The 16,805-nt window shown below is 39.0% G+C and overlaps 3 protein-coding genes across 5 annotated transcripts; 1 reads left to right on the top strand and 2 right to left on the bottom strand.

Annotated features, from left to right (window-relative positions):
• Window positions 1-41: 41 nt before the first annotated feature.
• Window positions 42-1,522, bottom strand: LOC106711870 (DNA polymerase delta subunit 3). Its single transcript, XM_014504287.2, has one exon. The coding sequence runs from the start codon at window positions 1,426-1,428 to the stop codon at window positions 43-45; it is 1,386 nt and encodes a 461-aa protein (XP_014359773.2). The 5' UTR covers window positions 1,429-1,522; the 3' UTR covers window position 42.
• A 192-nt stretch (window positions 1,523-1,714) lies between these two features.
• On the top strand, window positions 1,715-6,570 carry LOC106711861 (LIM and senescent cell antigen-like-containing domain protein 1). 3 transcript variants are annotated; one of them, XM_045679258.1, is made up of 10 exons: window positions 1,715-1,876; window positions 1,976-2,063; window positions 3,429-3,542; window positions 3,642-3,754; window positions 3,844-4,036; window positions 4,144-4,285; window positions 4,592-4,708; window positions 4,954-5,095; window positions 5,598-5,797; window positions 6,203-6,570. In XM_045679258.1, exons 2-9 carry the CDS (start codon window positions 2,056-2,058, stop codon window positions 5,789-5,791), a joined length of 1,023 nt encoding a protein of 340 aa, XP_045535214.1. In that variant the 5' UTR covers window positions 1,715-1,876; window positions 1,976-2,055; the 3' UTR covers window positions 5,792-5,797; window positions 6,203-6,570. The 3 variants fall into 3 exon arrangements, with proteins under 3 accessions (XP_045535214.1, XP_045535213.1, XP_045535215.1); XM_045679257.1 differs by having other exon boundaries at window positions 6,200-6,570; XM_045679259.1 differs by lacking the exon at window positions 1,976-2,063 and having other exon boundaries at window positions 6,200-6,570.
• A 1,524-nt stretch (window positions 6,571-8,094) lies between these two features.
• LOC106718425 (ATPase H(+)-transporting accessory protein 2) lies at window positions 8,095-16,779 on the bottom strand. Its single transcript, XM_045679209.1, has 8 exons — window positions 16,695-16,779; window positions 16,494-16,624; window positions 16,318-16,416; window positions 16,077-16,220; window positions 15,755-15,895; window positions 9,650-9,779; window positions 9,126-9,298; window positions 8,095-8,619 (listed from the first exon to the last, which is right to left on the bottom strand). Exons 1-8 carry the CDS (start codon window positions 16,774-16,776, stop codon window positions 8,449-8,451), a joined length of 1,071 nt encoding a protein of 356 aa, XP_045535165.1. The 5' UTR covers window positions 16,777-16,779; the 3' UTR covers window positions 8,095-8,448.
• Window positions 16,780-16,805: the final 26 nt, after the last annotated feature.

Here is a 16,805-nt window from a genome sequence, read left to right as displayed (position 1 = left end):
ACTAACATGATTTGTAACCAATGGAGATTGTTATAAAATAAATTAATTGACCGATTTTTTAAAAAAGTTCATCAGTGTTTGTTGTTTTCCTGACTTAGGCGGTGAGATCTTTTTCTTTGTAGGTTTTAATTCATTTTTCTTCTCTTTTGGTGAAGCTTCTACTTTAATTTTTTCGACACATTTTATTGCAACATTTTCTTTGCTTGTTTCTTCATCATTGTCTGAACAACTTTCATATACTTCTTCCTTTTTTGTGAAGATCCATCCATCTTCACTTGTGTATGTTTTGTCAACTATCTTTCTTCTCTTTTTAGGATTGACAATACCTGATGTGATTTTAACCGTATTGACAGTTGGTGTGGGAGGTATTTCATCTTCAGACTCATTCTGTACCTCTGTTTGTTCTTCATTGACAAATGGATCATTATCAGCATTTTCATTCTCACTCTCACTATCAGATTGTACTACAATTCTCTTCCTTTTTTTGTCAACTTTCATATTTTTCTTTGTAACAGGTGATGTTTTCTCTTTACTAGTGGCATCTTTTTTGGTATGTTTGTTAGTTTTTTTATTACTTTCAATACCTTTTTGTACTTGATTATCTTTTGAATCAATTTGTGCATCAGACATTTCAATATCTTCACATGTGTTTTCTTGTTTTATTTCTATTTTTGGCTGATCTTTCAAGATATTTAACTGTTTTTCTTTCTCCTCAGTCATATTTTTATTACTAGAGTTCCCATTCAACTTAGTAAAGAACCCAGTAATACCCTTCTGCTTTATATTTACATTGTTTACTTTTTGTTTGCTTGTAATACCCTTCTTTGGTGAACAATTTTCACTTTTAATATTATTTCCTAAATTTGTTTCAGCTGGCCTAGCCTCACCTTTTTTGTTCTCCAGTCCTTTTGAAGGTTTTTCAACATCATTATCCTTTTCAATTTTCTTTTGTGTAGTATTTGTATTTTTTTCATTATTAGACAGAATATCTTGACTGATAGATTTAAGAGTTCCAATTTCATCTGCTGTCCGCTTCATACAATTATTGTTTTTTATTATACCAGTACATAAAATTAAATCCTCTATTTTATTAACCGCTAACAAGGACGCATTATCAAGACTTGAACATCCTTTGGTAACACTGTATATATGTTCGTAAAATATTGTGTTAAAGTCCTTCTTAAACGCCTCAAGTTCAGCTTCAGTGCAAACTGCTGTTCTAGCAGAATTATTACTATTTAAACCAGAAACGATATAACTAACAGTAAGATCAACATTAGATTTCTTCTGGCGAACATTATTAACAAACTGCTGCAACAACATTTTGCTTTCGTTAACGTGAATGCAAAGCTCTTTACTGAGAGAAACATACGTTACTAGTTTTTCTTCGTCTAGTATCATATCTTGTAACGTATTTAGATTTGCCATTATATTTTCTCCTACAAATGCATTAAATATTCTTAAAAACAACGTATTTTAAAAACAAGATTTTGCAAATTTTAGCGCACTAATAAATGACACTGTCAAGTATTTGACAATGACAGATAAATGGATTTTTTTTTTTAATTAATTAAGGCATTGGATGTCGGTGTCCTTCAGCCTAATAAATGGACTATACTATAACCATATTGTTGCCATTAAGAAAAATCTCCAAACTAAACGTCTATGACGAACAGAGCTGTTTAATCTTTGTTGTGACATTTCTAGGAAATCAAAAAGTTTGACTTTTATGGAATCTTTGCTACTTTACTTTAACTTATTCTAACTTTGCTTTTTTATATCTAAGACAATAATTTTAAGTAGATTCAAGAAATTAATAGTATTAATTATCTATCAAGTATAACGCTAATAAAAACCAGATTTGGCGAGTACATCTGTAAGTATATATTACAAACATCTATTTTGGTACATTACATCACTCGAGCCTTTAAAATAAATATTTTGAATGTATTGTTTTATAAATTTATTTCATCAGGGTACAGGAAGTATAAATACACTTTCCAGAGAAGTAATTGAGCATCGTTTGAATATAATTTTATTGCATTAGAGGCAAACATGCCAGGGTAAGCAACTCTCGAATATTGGGAGTGGTCCGTAAAAATGGATACCTAAAACCCACTACCTTATGTTCACAAATCACGTAATAAATACATGATTAATTTCATAATTCATATTACTACTGCTCTAATAAAGTTATTTAAACTTGAACTAACTTTTGAGTAAATAAACACCTTAATTAAAGTTTTTCAAAAAAGTTGATTTGTAACAAATTTTTGATATTTATCTAAGTATTATTATTTTACAAAGTTAAATATGAAAAATGAGTTTTAAAGGAGTAGTTTGATATCTGGTAGGTCAATTTGTCTGTTGATAAAATCACCTTCACAGTAGTGTTAATGATGTCATTCAAGGAAAAATACAGGATGCAATGTACTTATGAGGATGAAAATGCTTATGAATTGTCACTATATCATTTAATTAAAACAAAGACTAGTAGTCAAAAACATTTAGGTCAAAGTACCATTTTTATTTTATTATTATTAAAATACAGATGCAGTTAACAGTTGTAACAATAAAGAGAGTTATAAATTTACTACTCATAATTAATGTTTCTAAAGAAAAAAATGGTTATTGTGAGAAAACTATAAAAGATAGATATATGCTATCGCGGACTTTTATTTAGCACATTTAAAGAGCTACAATTCGCCATACATCATTTTTATGTAGGTCCTATAGTTTAGCCTACGTAAGCGCTGAAAGCAAAAATGACCCTAATTTCCGCAACAAATTTTGAAGCTATATTCAAAATCTACTAGTCTTCTAGTTATTTAAAAAAAAAAACAAAAAAATGGGACCCACCTGCAAGCACTTCCTTTCGATTAAAATAATTTTTATCAAAATCGGACCACCAGGGGCCGAGTTTCGCGGTAACACACATAAAAAAAAAAAAATACAGTCGAATTGATAACCTCCTTCTTTTTGAAGTCGGCTAAAAATAGTTCATGTGTATTGCATGTAATCATGTATATGTAGTAGTATGAAAATAGTACCCACAATTAACTAGTTATTAACATAAATAATAAACAATGTTTTACTTGGTCATTTTGTCCTTACACATTGAAAACTCTTAAAGTTAATTTAACAGCTCTTTATGTTCACTACAATTAACTTACATCACCCTTAGGACTTCTCATATATTCACCACATATTCTTTAAAAGCACAGTTTTTTATTATAAAATAAAAATAACAGATTAATGTATATACCAATCATTACATGTAAAAAAGATTTATTTACATTTTTCACAACTAAATCCTTTTTGTATACCATAAATAAAACACATTCCAATTTAACATCATAGAAGACAAGTGTAGTACGAAAAAGTTTTATATTAAATTGTTGATTAACATTTTTATGTATTCCTTTCAGCATTGCCACCATGTCTTTAGATAACATGTTTTGCACCCGTTGTGGTGATGGCTTTGAGCCCAATGAAAAGATTGTCAATTCAAACGGAGAGCTTTGGCATACTAACTGTTTTGTGTGAGTATTTTTAAGAAACAAGTAGAAGTAATGATTATTTGCAATCTTTTATTATTGTACCAATATTCTTATATTTAACTGAATTGTATTTTTCCACAGATGTGCCCAATGCTTTCGTGTATTTCCCGAGGGTGTATTTTACGAATTCGAAGGACGTAAATATTGCGAACGAGATTTCCAAGTGCTGTTCGCCCCTTGTTGTGGTAAATGTGGTATGTATTAAAATTAATATTTACTTTACACAATTTTCCCAGTAATACTATTATCTCTATGAGTCTTCATGTTAGGTTGTAATGTACAGGTGAGTTTGTGATCGGCCGCGTGATAAAAGCGATGAATGCGAACTGGCACCCGGCGTGCTTCCGATGCGAGGAGTGCAGTGCGGAGCTGGCGGACGCCGGCTTCATCAAGCACGCCGGCCGCGCACTCTGTCATACCTGCAACGCGCGCCTCAAGGCGGACGGCCTGCAGAACTATATGTGCCACAAGTGCCAGTGAGTACCACTCTCACTGCTGATTATTGCCAGTTTTAACATTTAAAGTTTCGCCATCACTAGGTGCTACTTTTAGTACTTAATTTTACATTGAAACACGTGTACAGTGGGGTAATCGATGGTGAGCCGCTGCGTTACCGCGGCGAAGTGTACCACGGCTACCACTTCACGTGCGCCACATGCGGCGTCGAGCTCGACCACACGGCTCGCGAGGTCAAGCACCGCCCGGGATATGCTGCAAACGACGTGGTCAGTACCAAACACTTCTGTTTACAACATAACTTGTTGTCACTCGCGACTCCGTCCGCGCGAAATTAAGAAAGAACTTAATTAGTACTCTTTGCATCCATCATTTATAATACAAATAATAGTAAGATTGTTTATAGATGACGTCAGATGTAAGTGGCATACTATTTCATGTGACCTTTGCAAATTATACTATCTGTTTACATCTGGTACATATATAATTTTTATGTAGGAAAACCCCCATTAAATGAGGGTCGATTTTTAAGTGAGCAAGTACTACCAATCTTTACTAATCATACAAAATTACAGAACAACCTTTTCTGCCTGCGTTGTCACGACAAAATGGGTATTCCCATTTGCGGCGCTTGTCGTCGCCCCATCGAGGAGAGAATCGTCACCGCTCTCGGCAAGCATTGGCATGTTGAGGTAATTTATCTACATAAAACACAAATACTATATATTACTATCAGTCATCATTTCCCTGCCCTTATTCTTATCTATGTGGAGTTAGCACAACATGTTTCAGTCCTCCATATTACTCTCATCTTAATCTTGTCACCTTTTCAACAAAGCATTCCATCCTAGACTTACCCTTGCCGATGTACCCCTTCATACAATATCTTAAAACAATGTGTGTGTGAATAATATAATACATACAATAATTTTTTCAGCATTTCGTATGTGCCAAATGTGAGAAACCATTCCACGGGCACCGGCACTATGAGAAGAAAGGTCTGGCTTACTGCGAGCAGCACTACCACCAGCTGTTTGGTAACCTGTGCTATGTCTGCAACCAGGTCATTGCCGGAGATGGTGAGTTCAGTTTCAGACGGTATTCGATCTTTGCAATACCAATCTTAAATAATTAAGTAATGAGTGAGTAAATTTTTAAGTCTATGTCAAGTCTATGTTTTTAAAGAAAAAAATGGTTATTGTAAGAAAACTATAAAAGATAGATAGCACATTTAAAGAGCTACAATTCTTACATACATAATTTTTATGTAGGTCCTATAGTTTAGCCTACGTAAGCGACGAAAGCAATAAAGACCCTAATTTTCGTAATGCATTTTGAAGCTAAACTTAAAATCTTCTAGTCTTTTAGTTATTTAAAAAAATAATCAAAAAAATGGGACCCATGTGCAAGCACTACCTTTCGATTAAAATATTTTTTTACCGAAATCGGAGCACACATAAAAAAATACAGTTGAATTAATAACTTCCTTCTTTTTGAAGTCGACTAATAATTAATATTTAATTGATCTCAATGATGGAATGTTAATTTGCATGATTGTATTGTGATATTTGTGTTGTTCAGTGTTCACAGCGCTGAACAAAGCGTGGTGTGTGCACCACTTTGCGTGCGCTGTGTGCGACGCTGCGCTGAGCACGCGTAGCAAGTTCTACGAGTACGACGAGCGGCCCGCGTGTCGCCGCTGCTACGAGCGCTTCCCGCAGGAGCTACGCCGCCGTCTACGCCGCGCTCATCACTACACGCACAGGAGGAACTGACCTCCGGTACATCACTGTACAAGTCACTGCGCAGAATACAATTTTAGGTGTATGACGTATGACTTTGGGTTGCCAAGATATTTGAATAGAGCTATAACTATCACAGTATACCAAAGTCATAAAAAAAGTAGCACTAAATATACCCAAAGATATAAAAACACTTTATATACAAAGTACTCTGTGGACTGTAGTCATGGCAACGTCTTCTTACAAATATCTTTTTAAATATAGTTCATAACTATTTACAAAAAAAAAATATATTTTTTAATTCCAGCACTGTCAATAAGAAATACATTTTTACAGGCAAGCATTACTTAGCACTTTCAGTTTACCTTTCCATTCAAAGACTAACTGCAAGTGAGGCGGTATTTTTTTTTTTTAATTAATATATGTTTTAATTTTTTACAGATAATATAGCTCGAAGTATTTGGTGGAACAACACGACCTGCTATGAAAATTATTATTTTGTCATATAAAAAATAGACATTAACATTATTAATCTATATTAAATATAATTTAACCATGTAATTTACTAAGTATCTGACAAATATTTGAGGGGATCAACTAGTTATTCAACCAATATTCATAGTTTACAATGAAAAAGAGCGATGCCACACAAACGATCGCAAAAACGACGCGGTACGTTTGTATAGTTTTACAATAAACAGAGGGCCTAGCACGAATATTCCTGAGAAATTTTTCGTAACGTTATAGACAAAGTATTTTTTTTTATATTACAAGGTGTTTTTATATTACAATTCGCCGAAATGGCGACATTCGCAATTACAGATGTGTTGCCTTCCCTCAATCGAATAAGTAGGAAACGCACAAAAAGAGAATATTTAACCTTCCTATGCATCTTCGCCTCCATCAAATTCACCTCCCCTTCCCATCCTTTCCTTATAAGAAAAGGGTGGGAAGGGAAAGAGGACTAAGATCAAGCCTTCGGAAATTACACCAATAAATCTCATACATACTTTGACGACGACGTTACGAAGACGCGTGTCGCAAATATTCGTGCTACGTCCTCTGTACTATTGTCACCCGGTGCAACATGACACATTGTATATGTTGAAAAGAAAATATTGTTTTTGTATTTATCTATATTTCTCTTATTTCTTTAACTTAAATGGTTTTTTAAAGGTCTCGTAAATGCAGTAATTATCTAATGCTTTTTTTCCTACTTTTAAGGCCTTAATCTAGATTAATTTTCCCTAGAAAATGTATTGAAATAACTTATGATAAATTACGTCGTATTATTGTAAGAATACTAAAAAACATATTAACACTTTGTTAACCGGTCACGAGTTAACTCGTGATGCGCTTTTTTTCGCATCACTATTGTTTCTCTGTTGGCGACTATATACAGTGCAATTGTTAGTCAGTATAACACAAGCTGTTTCTCTCGCTTATAAGACCCGCCAAATCTTTTGTTGTAAAAAATATTTTATAATTAAAAAAACGATGACGGTACGTAATGAAGAATCTTTCAATTAATTATACGCGGATTCTATATCTGATTGATTTTCAGTAAAACTGCCGGTCAACAATGTGTTAATATTTTATAGTACATCAAAGATTTATACAAAAATGTGCCTTTGTAGCATTAATTTTTTTCAAAACTATGGCAATAATTGAGGAGCGTCGGAACAAAAACCTATAAATCAAATTTTGATTTTTTTTTTTATGATGATGGTTATGAATCATGAACTTGGCCATATTTTTACACTAATCCACAAAGAAAAACAACGTGACATCGGTTTTTATTCCGACGCTTCTCAATTTAAAATTTTATAGAATCTGTATTGGAGTTACTAATGGTTGGTTTCATCAAAAATGCTGAATGACAGTGTCCTAGTGCCATATAAAAGTAATTTCAAATTTAGTAATTAAGAAAAATCTTAGTAATATAGTTTTAAAACTCGCTAATCACTGCGCAGAACTTGTGCAGCGGGACCTTACTGTATACGGGGGGAGCACTGCGCAGTGCGCAGAACCTTGAGCCGCCAAAAAAAAGATTGAAACTGCCTTACAATTGGCCTTATAAATTAAAAAATGTTCATGAGGGAAGCATAAGGAATTTTAAACATTTTGGATTTGAATATTTCTAGTTATTAATGTTAAAATCGTAATCAAATTATATAAATGTTGCTTAAATAAAAAATTAACACATTTTTTCTATTGTTTTATTTCAACATTAACCTATTTAACATTGCGTTTAAAGAATTGAATCCGCTAAGTGTATAACGTTTTATATATTATCGTATATTAAATAATAGTTAAATAGGTCAAAACATAATACTAAATCTTCATTAGTGTATTGAACTGAAATTAAAAATAACAGAATGCAAACAATTCACTTCAACAAATTACATATCACACAGGAAAATAAACATAATTTACACTTATATACATAAAATGTGTCGCTAATTTAATTTACACTCTGAAAATGGGAGTTACCCCATGAATCGTATTTACGTAAGGAAGCAACACTACTATATCGAGCGACTACAAGTCCTGCTAAAGCCAGTTACACACGAGTGCAGAGCAGAAGATAGTGCAGTACTGCTATTGTTTGAAGTACTGACCGCTCAAACATCAACAATACTGGCCGACTACTGCCCTGTGTGTAAAGGCATAAGAAACAAGAATGCAGTTTAATTATCTTTCTTCATCCTCGTGCTGGTCATGCGATAGATGATGGAGTCCCTGCCGGGGTCCATGTCCATGATGGCGTACACGATGGCGACCAAAGTGAAAACGAACACCACGCCGAACCACAGCAAGATGTTGAAGATGGCCGCGTAGTCAGCCGAGTAACTGGTGGACTACATGCAAGAACATTGCATTAGCTAATTGTATGGAAGGTAGTATATTTGGCGGCTGAAGTGATGTATAGAAAAGGGACCACCTTTTTCTGTACATCCTCCCCTGTTTCCAATCAAGGTAGGTAATACCTTTGCAACATTCAACTTATGGTAAATGTATAGCGGTAATTGCTATTTTATCTATAACAATGGCCGCTTGCTTGTTTTCCACCTTCTAGATTATAAAAAAAATACTTTCCATAAAAGGTGACAAATGAGCAGACTTAATAAAATAAACCTAATATTGAGTAAGTACTACCACTACAGACATTAGTTAAAACCAAATGGGTTATGTATAAACCTTGGATTGCTTAACCACATTAGGGATAGAGACTTCCCCAAAACTGTCTGTAGCGATGGGATGGATTCAAACTATTTAATATAGGTAGAATTAACTGTCACATAACATCAACAGGCACTGAAGCAAGAACTAATTTAAAAAGAATCGCCTATATACATATACATACAGAGGGTGAGGCGGATGGAGCGGCCGGAGTCGTTGGTGTCGTGACCTGACGGGGAAGGCGGGCGGAGCGCACGGCGCGGCGAGTGTGCGCCACGTCCGTACACACAGCAGTCACCAGCACAGCGCCGTCGTACGCCTTCGTAAACGCCTTGCTCAGCTCGATCAGCGCCCCGCCTGCACACCATCATTGTGTATATAATGTATTAAGTGATACATATAATTATATTCCTGCTGTTTTCTGGATAAGTCGGCACAGAATATACTTTTTACATATTATAATTAAAAAAAACACAATCTATACAATGCTAACTGTTTAATTTTTTAATTTCTCTACCGCATTAATTCATTATTAATTTCTCTGCCAACTTCCTCTATTACAGTCAATACTTATGTTAACAAGACAGAAATTTATAAAATTTATATAATTTTTCTGAATCATCAATTTATTGAGATAAAACATTTAAAACAAGAAAAATTATTTCTAATTTTTTTATCTTTTAGATAGAAGTGTATTACTAAACTTACCTAAAAGTTTCTTTGCCTCCTTAGTCTGTAATGAGTTGGGACCATGGAGATCGGACAAGGCGTGCAGTGAACGGAATCTGAAGTTGTAGAAATCAATAATGTTGTCCGGGCTGATTGCACCTGAGTTGATCTATCAAAAATTTATACAAATCTCAATGATCCTGAACCTGACATGTAGCTTCCATATCTGACAATGCTCCAAAGCATTTTTATGCTCATAAAATAATGCATACTACATTCTTATTCAAAACCAAAATTATATAGAATCTATTATAGAGCAAGAGCCCGTGAACCCCAGACCTTCGTTATTTTGTAAAAGCTGAAAGTTTGTCAGCGCATGCTCCCAACACAGGTAAGAACGATGGACTAAAGGATGTCCCATAAGTAAAGAGACAAAACTGAGTGTTCATATCGGCCGAGAAAAAGGTTTTCAAAAAATAAAATAACTCTTGCCATGATAATCACCGGTAACAAATCTGTCAAATTCGTGTGGTTTTGCAAATATCGTCTATGTTTTTCTAACATGAAGCGGACCGAACGAGAATCGTTAGAAAAAAGAGTAATTCAGTACAATTTTAATAATGGGAAATCCGGTGCAGTTCGTAATTTTTCTCAAGAAGAGGCTACAAGAACAAGTATCTACAGGATAATTAAACGTATGAAGAATCAGGAGAGACTAATTTTAAGAAGATTCCGGGAAGGTAAAGTACCATAGCAACTGATCGAAACATAGATAAGGTAAAAAAGGTTTTTAAAGGAGCACCTTCAACATCTGTGAGGACTGCGGCTCACAAATTGAAAATATCTAAGTCAATCATATCCAGAATTAAAGTTCAAGATCTGGGCATGAAGGCTTTTGTGAAATTGTCCCCTCCAAAGTACGTGAAAGACCAAGAAGTGCGTGCTAAGCGAGGTTGCCGTCGAGTTTACCAAAAAATTTTGAAAAAAAATCTCATAATTGTTGATGAAATTTACGTACCAGTTGACCCCTCTGATATTCCTGGGAAGCAATATTTCTACGCTACCAGTCGTGGTGAGTTGGATTACAGTGAAAAAGTTAAAACAAAGGCTAAATTTTTTAAGAAGTATCTGGTTTGGCAAGCTATGGACGAAAACGGCAATGTTTCCGAACCATTTATCTGTACACGGTATATGAACTCACAAATTTATTTTCGAGACTGTATTATGAAGCGATTAATACCGTTTATAGACAAGTATTATCGGAGGGAAGACGTTGTATTCTGGCCGGATATAGCTTCGTGTTATTACGAGTCTGAAGTCACTCGATATTTGCAATCTATGGGCGTCGAATTCATATCGACGCAAAACAATACTCCAAATGTTTTTCAAGCTCGAAGTATCGAAATGTTTTGGGCTCTGTGTAAAAAGGAATATATAAAGTATTCAGAAAAATCAAAAACGTTGACATCTTTCAAACAAAGATGGACTATATTGGCCAAAAAACTTCTTGAAAAGCAGTCATGAGACATGCATGCATTAATTTGAGAAAAATCGGCTATAAAGGCATCGTAGGAGCAAATTTGATATAGATTGTATTTTTATTATTATTATGCATAATTTATAATGACACACTGAACAGTTGACATACAATTTTTCATACAAAAAAAATTTCATTCAATTGTCTCTTTACTTCTGGGACACCCCAGTATTATGAAGTTTGGGTTACCGTGGCTTTGGCAGGTAAACGGTACTAAAGGTGTGTAAAATACCGATCTAAATTCATCAAATAATAAAGTGTGATTTTTTGGTATTACCTAGTATCAGAATATTATTAAAAATCACGTTATTGATTGCCAGACACTTAACATCGTGGCAACCCCTTGCCAGACACCCCTAATGTTCATGAAATTATAATTCTACTTATGTTATAGTATAAAAGCTGATTTTTATATATAATACTTAGGTAATAATTAGATGATGTTTCCTCATCAGCCAGACATTTTTGATAGTTCCAACCCCTTGCCAGACAATGATGTAGGGTCGCTGTAGGACCCTAGGTGGCAGCTGTCACGTCTCGACGCAGACCTGGCAGAGGAGGCCGCAATTGCTTGCGCGTGGGCCTCCGACCCCCCTCAATCCTTGGGGGTCGGAGAAAGAGCTGCCAGGTTCCGTCGGGACCTGACGGCTGTATGCGATGCGGCAATGCCTAGGGCTAGGCGCCTCGCGCCCCGAGAGGGGGTGTACTGGTGGTCGTGGGACCTCGCGGCCCTACATGCCACCAGCAACGCCGCCCGCCGTGCTCTCTCCCGGTGCCGAAGACGTCGGCACCAGGAACCGGGCGAGCTGGAGCGCCTTCTTGCTGAATCACGTTCAACAAAGAAGGCGCTCTCAGCCGCCATTGGGGCCGCCAAGGACGCCGCCTACTCTGAGTTCTTGGCGGCCCTAGACGCGGACCCGTGGGGGCGCCCGTACCGGATGGTACGGGCCAAACTCAAAACGGCGCCCCCCACGGAGGCCATGGAGCCGGCCGTCCTCAGCGCGGTGGTAGAGGGGCTGTTTCCAGACAGCCCCCCATTTGAGCCACCGCGCATGGCGCAGCAGAGGGCTGACAACGAGGATGACGCCGCCTCTAATCCTCCTCTGATAACGGAGGAGGAAATGCTAGGGGCGGCCCGCCGGCTCCAAGGCCCGCGGAAGGCCCCGGGACCGGATGGGGTGCCCGGGAAGGTTCTCCCCATCGCCTTGAAGCACCTCGGGGACCGCCTACGCTGCCTCTACAACGATTGTTTGGCAGCGGGGCACTTCCCTGAGGTGTGGAAGTAGGGGCGGCTAGTCCTCATAAGGAAAGATGGCCGCCCCGCGGACTCTCCGTCGGGATACCGCCCGCTGGTGATGCTGGATGAGGTCGGGAAGTTGCTGGAGCGCGTGATAGCTTCCCGGATCATCCAGCATCTAGCGAGGGACGGGCCGCAGCTCTCGGTGAACCAATTCGGGTTCCGGTCAGGACGATCCACCATGGACGCCCTGGCCGCCCTGAAGAGATTCACTGACGAAGCGGCCCAAAAGGGGCAGGGAGCCATAGCGGTGTCATTAGACATCGCCAACGCCTTCGGCTCCCTCCCCTTCGCGGTAATAGAGGAGGCGCTCCGGTATCACGGAGTGCCCCTCTACCTGCGGAGAGTCGTAGGACACTACCTGCAAGGGCGGGTAGTGTCCTACATGGGGAGAACTGGTCGTGAGGAAAGGCGGATGGCCTCCGGTGTTCCACAGGGGTCCGTGCTAGGGCCCCTCCTGTGGAACATCGGATTCGATTGGGCCATCCGCGGAGAGGTGCTGTCCCGGATGGCGGTCATCTGCTATGCAGATGACACGCTGGTAGCCGTCCGGGACACTACCTGGAGCCGGCTTAAAAGGAGGGCTGAGGCCGGAGCCATGTTGTTGACCCGGAGGATCGAGGCGCTAGGCCTCTGAGTGGCCCTCAGCAAGACCGAGGCCCTTTATTTTAAAGGGCCTAGGTGGAGGATTCCTGCGGGGGCCACCCTCCGGGTCAACGAAGAGGAAGTCGGGGTCAGGGCCCGGATGAAATATCTGGGTCTTGTCCTCGACGGGGGCTGGCGCTTCGGCGATCATTTCCGAGCGCTGGCCCCCCGGCTCGTGGGAGCGGCCTCAGCCCTGTCGAGGCTCCTCCCTAACCTTAGAGGTCCGGGTGTACATACGAGACTGCTGTACACCACGGTCGTCAAAAGCATGGCCCTGTACGGTGCACCGATATGGGCAAATGCCCTCAACGCACCAAACAGGGCCCTCCTCCGCAGGCAGCAACGCATAATTGCGGCGCGTGCGTGTCGGGCCTACCGCACGGTAGGCCACGCGGCGGCCTGCGTTTTGGCTGGCACCCCTCCGTGGGAAATAGAGGCGGGCGTGCTGGCCGAAGCCTACTGGGCGCGGGCAACACAAAGAGCTCGGGGCGAAGCCCCGGCTCCAGAGGAGCTCTCCCGCGCCCGGGAGGCGAGGAGAAAGACGACCGTGGAGCTCTGGGCGAGTGGCCTAGCGCACGCCCAATATGGCGTGCGCACCATAGAGGCCATACGCCCACAGCTCCCGGAGTGGTGTGGGAGGAGCCACGGCTCCCTTACCTTCCGACTGACACAGGTGCTGTCCGGACATGGCTGTTTCGGACGGTACCTGTGTCGGATCGGAAGGGAAGAGACGATGCGCTGCCACGGGTGCGGCGCCGATGAGGATACGGCGCAGCACACACTTGAAGTGTGCTGCGCCTGAACAGAAGAGCGCCGCACCCTGGTGGCGGCGATAGGCGGCGACCTCTCACTTCTCGGCGTCGTGCGCGCCATGTTGGGAAGTGAAGAAAGACCTCTGTCTTGGAACGCGGTCTCCTCCTTCTGCGAAACTGTCATATCGCAGAAGGAGGAGAGGGAGCGGGAGCGCGAAGGGGATCCCCTAGCGCCCCCGCTCCGGCGCAGAAGAGTGGGGAGAAGGAGGCGGCAATTTGCTGCTGCCCTTCTCCCCACGCCTCAAAATTGAGGGCCGTAGGGCCTTCTGCGGCCGGCGAGTCCCACACTCCCTACGCCATCGCACAGCCCGGCGTAGGGGTGCGTAAATGCATTTCCAGACTTAAAAAAAAAAAAAAAAGGGTCGCTGTAGGAGCGAGCGCGAGACAGTATATTTATGGTGGGTGCGAGTGAGATGGCGAGATAAGTCTATCGCGATCCCTCACTGCGCAGTTGTTATTTCTACTGCGCATGTATTGTTTAGTACTTAGTACATGTTTACATCAGCTAAAATAATCTTATATGCTATCTTCAAGTATTATTAATTGAATAGTTATTATAAATTTACAACATAAAATATTTCGAATATATACAGACTATAAAGTATATTCAATATATTATTAGTGTATGATACGTACATTATATGTGTAGGAAGAGGATCGGCCATAGTTAAAAAGAATGAAGCTACTTTAATCTTTATAATAGTTTTTAGCAAAATCGCAGGACTAATGACAGTTAATTAACCATTAAACTAAACTATGTTCCAAAGTAACAATTCAATAAATTAGCCTTAAATAATAACCGGGTATAATTAGTCTAGGGACCAAATTATAGAACCGGAATAATAATTAATTCGTTTCCACAAATTAACTATCCGAAGCGTCTAGGTTAAGCAAGCGAAGTACAACTAGTGCACCGAGCCACGCCAGAGCCAAGACTGCCTTTCAAATAATGTTGCACGTCTTTTATAGCGGCAGAGCTAGTAGTGGGGAGAGTGGGGGCATCGAATGACGCAATCGGTGCACGTGTTGTTTACAGTTTCGCTCAGGTGGCGCGCGGGCGCCGACATATGCTTACAATTTGTTTATATTTGTTATTTTTTTTTTGAGTATTATTTATTTGTTTTTTTTTTTATAATCTGTTATTGAGGGATCGCGATAGACCTATCTCGCCATCTCACTCGCACCCACCATAAATATACTGTGTCGCGCTCGCTCCTACAGCGACCCTACATCATTGTCTGGCAAGGGGTTGGAACTATCAAAAATGTCTGGCTGATGAGGAAACATCATCTAATTATTACCTAAGTATTATATATAAAAATCAGCTTTTATACTATAACATAAGTAGAATTATAATTTCATGAACATTAGGGGTGTCTGGCAAGGGGTTGCCACGATGTTAAGTGTCTGGCAATCAATAACGTGATTTTTAATAATATTCTGATACTAGGTAATACCAAAAAATCACACTTTATTATTTGATGAATTTAGATCGGTATTTTACACACCTTTAGTACCGTTTACCTGCCAAAGCCACGGTAACCCAAACTTCATAATAGTCCATCGTTCTTACCTGTGTTGGGAGCATGCGCTGACAAACTTTCCGCTTTTATAAAATAACGAAGGTCTGGGGTTCACGGGCTCTTAGACTATTAGTGTAATCATATCAACTTTATTAGAAAAGGTTCTAGCAAAGCCAGATAATATTAAATATTGATTAGCAAGAGGTTCATCACGATTAAAATTGCTTGACCTCCTCATATAAATATTTTTTCTGGTGTATTTAGTACAAAACACAAATCAATGAGGTGTGAAAACACTCAAGGCTAGAAACACATTGTAGCAAAACTTACCTTGCTAATGAAAAGTTTCAAAGCCTCTAATTCAGCCAAAAATTGATAGTCTTCTTCAACATCACTTTTCAAATGTTGTAGTGTTTGTTTCGGAACCTTTGGTGGCGACAGTTCACCAAACACGCCAGAGAAAGACTGGAACTGAATGAACATTAAAGATATTGTTATATCATTATTTATTATTTGGTATCAATTAAAAATTTGGTCAAAGAATTTAAATACTTGTCTTGTCAAATACTTAAGGTATGTTTAAATACTTTTTTTTTCAAATATAACTATGTCAAGTCAACTTTTCTTATTTGTGATTAGAGTAAAATATTACCTCTCCAGGGTTGGACAGCTGGATACTTATGAGGGTGTTACCACCATTGCTGAATCGCTGCTCAATTCTGTGTTTGATAACTTTGAATGTGTCCGGCTCATACTCATCCACCACTAATGGATAATTTCTCGCTTTTGCTTCAACCTTCATAAACAAAATGTTAAATATAAGTACTGCTGTCTCACCTGAGTACTGCACTATAATATGAAAAAAACTGTAGTGACTGAGATGTAATACTTACAATACTGCCAAGGCTAGATACACCTTCGACATAAACTTCGACAATGGCTTCTGGAGTGTTGAATGGATCTACTATTGATAATCCATTCCATGCAGAGTTCTGAAATGCAATATTTATTAATGTCATAATTACTTGTAAGTTAATTAAGCTGTCAATATACCGAAATCTATGGATACCTTGTCAACGGATAGACCAAAACCAGCCGATAATACTTCTTTTAGTAAGCTTTCATCGACTTCAGACGTACCCGAGAATTTTAAGGACTCGGGGCTATGGAGCACACTAAATACTCCAGCGCCATTTGCACCTGGGGAACACAAATTCGATTAGCTCTTTCAAAAATACGATACAGCAAATCTAAAATATATTATACTTACCGAGGATTGATAAAACAAGAGTTAGGTAAAATAGAGCCATTGTTACACCCATATTTCTTGAATGCAGACGAATGACTGTCATATGATTAAAGTCTTACCAATAACAATATT

This window comes from Papilio machaon, chromosome 9 (genome assembly GCF_912999745.1).
Source record: "Papilio machaon chromosome 9, ilPapMach1.1, whole genome shotgun sequence".
NCBI lineage: Eukaryota > Metazoa > Arthropoda > Insecta > Lepidoptera > Papilionidae > Papilio > Papilio machaon.
Note: the sequence above shows the minus strand (reverse complement) of the source record. Positions and strands in the feature narration are given on the sequence as shown.

Excerpts from the sequence above, each read along its gene's own strand:
- LOC106711870 (XM_014504287.2), bottom strand. The coding sequence starts at position 1,428 with ATGGCAAATCTAAATACGTTACAAGATATGATACTAGACGAAGAAAAA.
- LOC106711861 (XM_045679258.1), top strand. Across the intron at positions 3,543-3,641 it reads TGGCATACTAACTGTTTTGT|ATGTGCCCAATGCTTTCGTG; the intron begins GTGAGTATTTTT and ends ATTTTTCCACAG. Across the intron at positions 4,286-4,591 it reads GATATGCTGCAAACGACGTG|AACAACCTTTTCTGCCTGCG; the intron begins GTCAGTACCAAA and ends ACAAAATTACAG.
- LOC106718425 (XM_045679209.1), bottom strand. The coding sequence starts at position 16,776 with ATGACAGTCATTCGTCTGCATTCAAGAAATATGGGTGTAACAATGGCT. Across the intron at positions 16,417-16,493 it reads TTGGTCTATCCGTTGACAAG|AACTCTGCATGGAATGGATT; the intron begins GTATCCATAGAT and ends ATTGCATTTCAG. Across the intron at positions 8,620-9,125 it reads CTCCATCCGCCTCACCCTCT|TCCACCAGTTACTCGGCTGA; the intron begins GTATGTATATGT and ends TCTTGCATGTAG.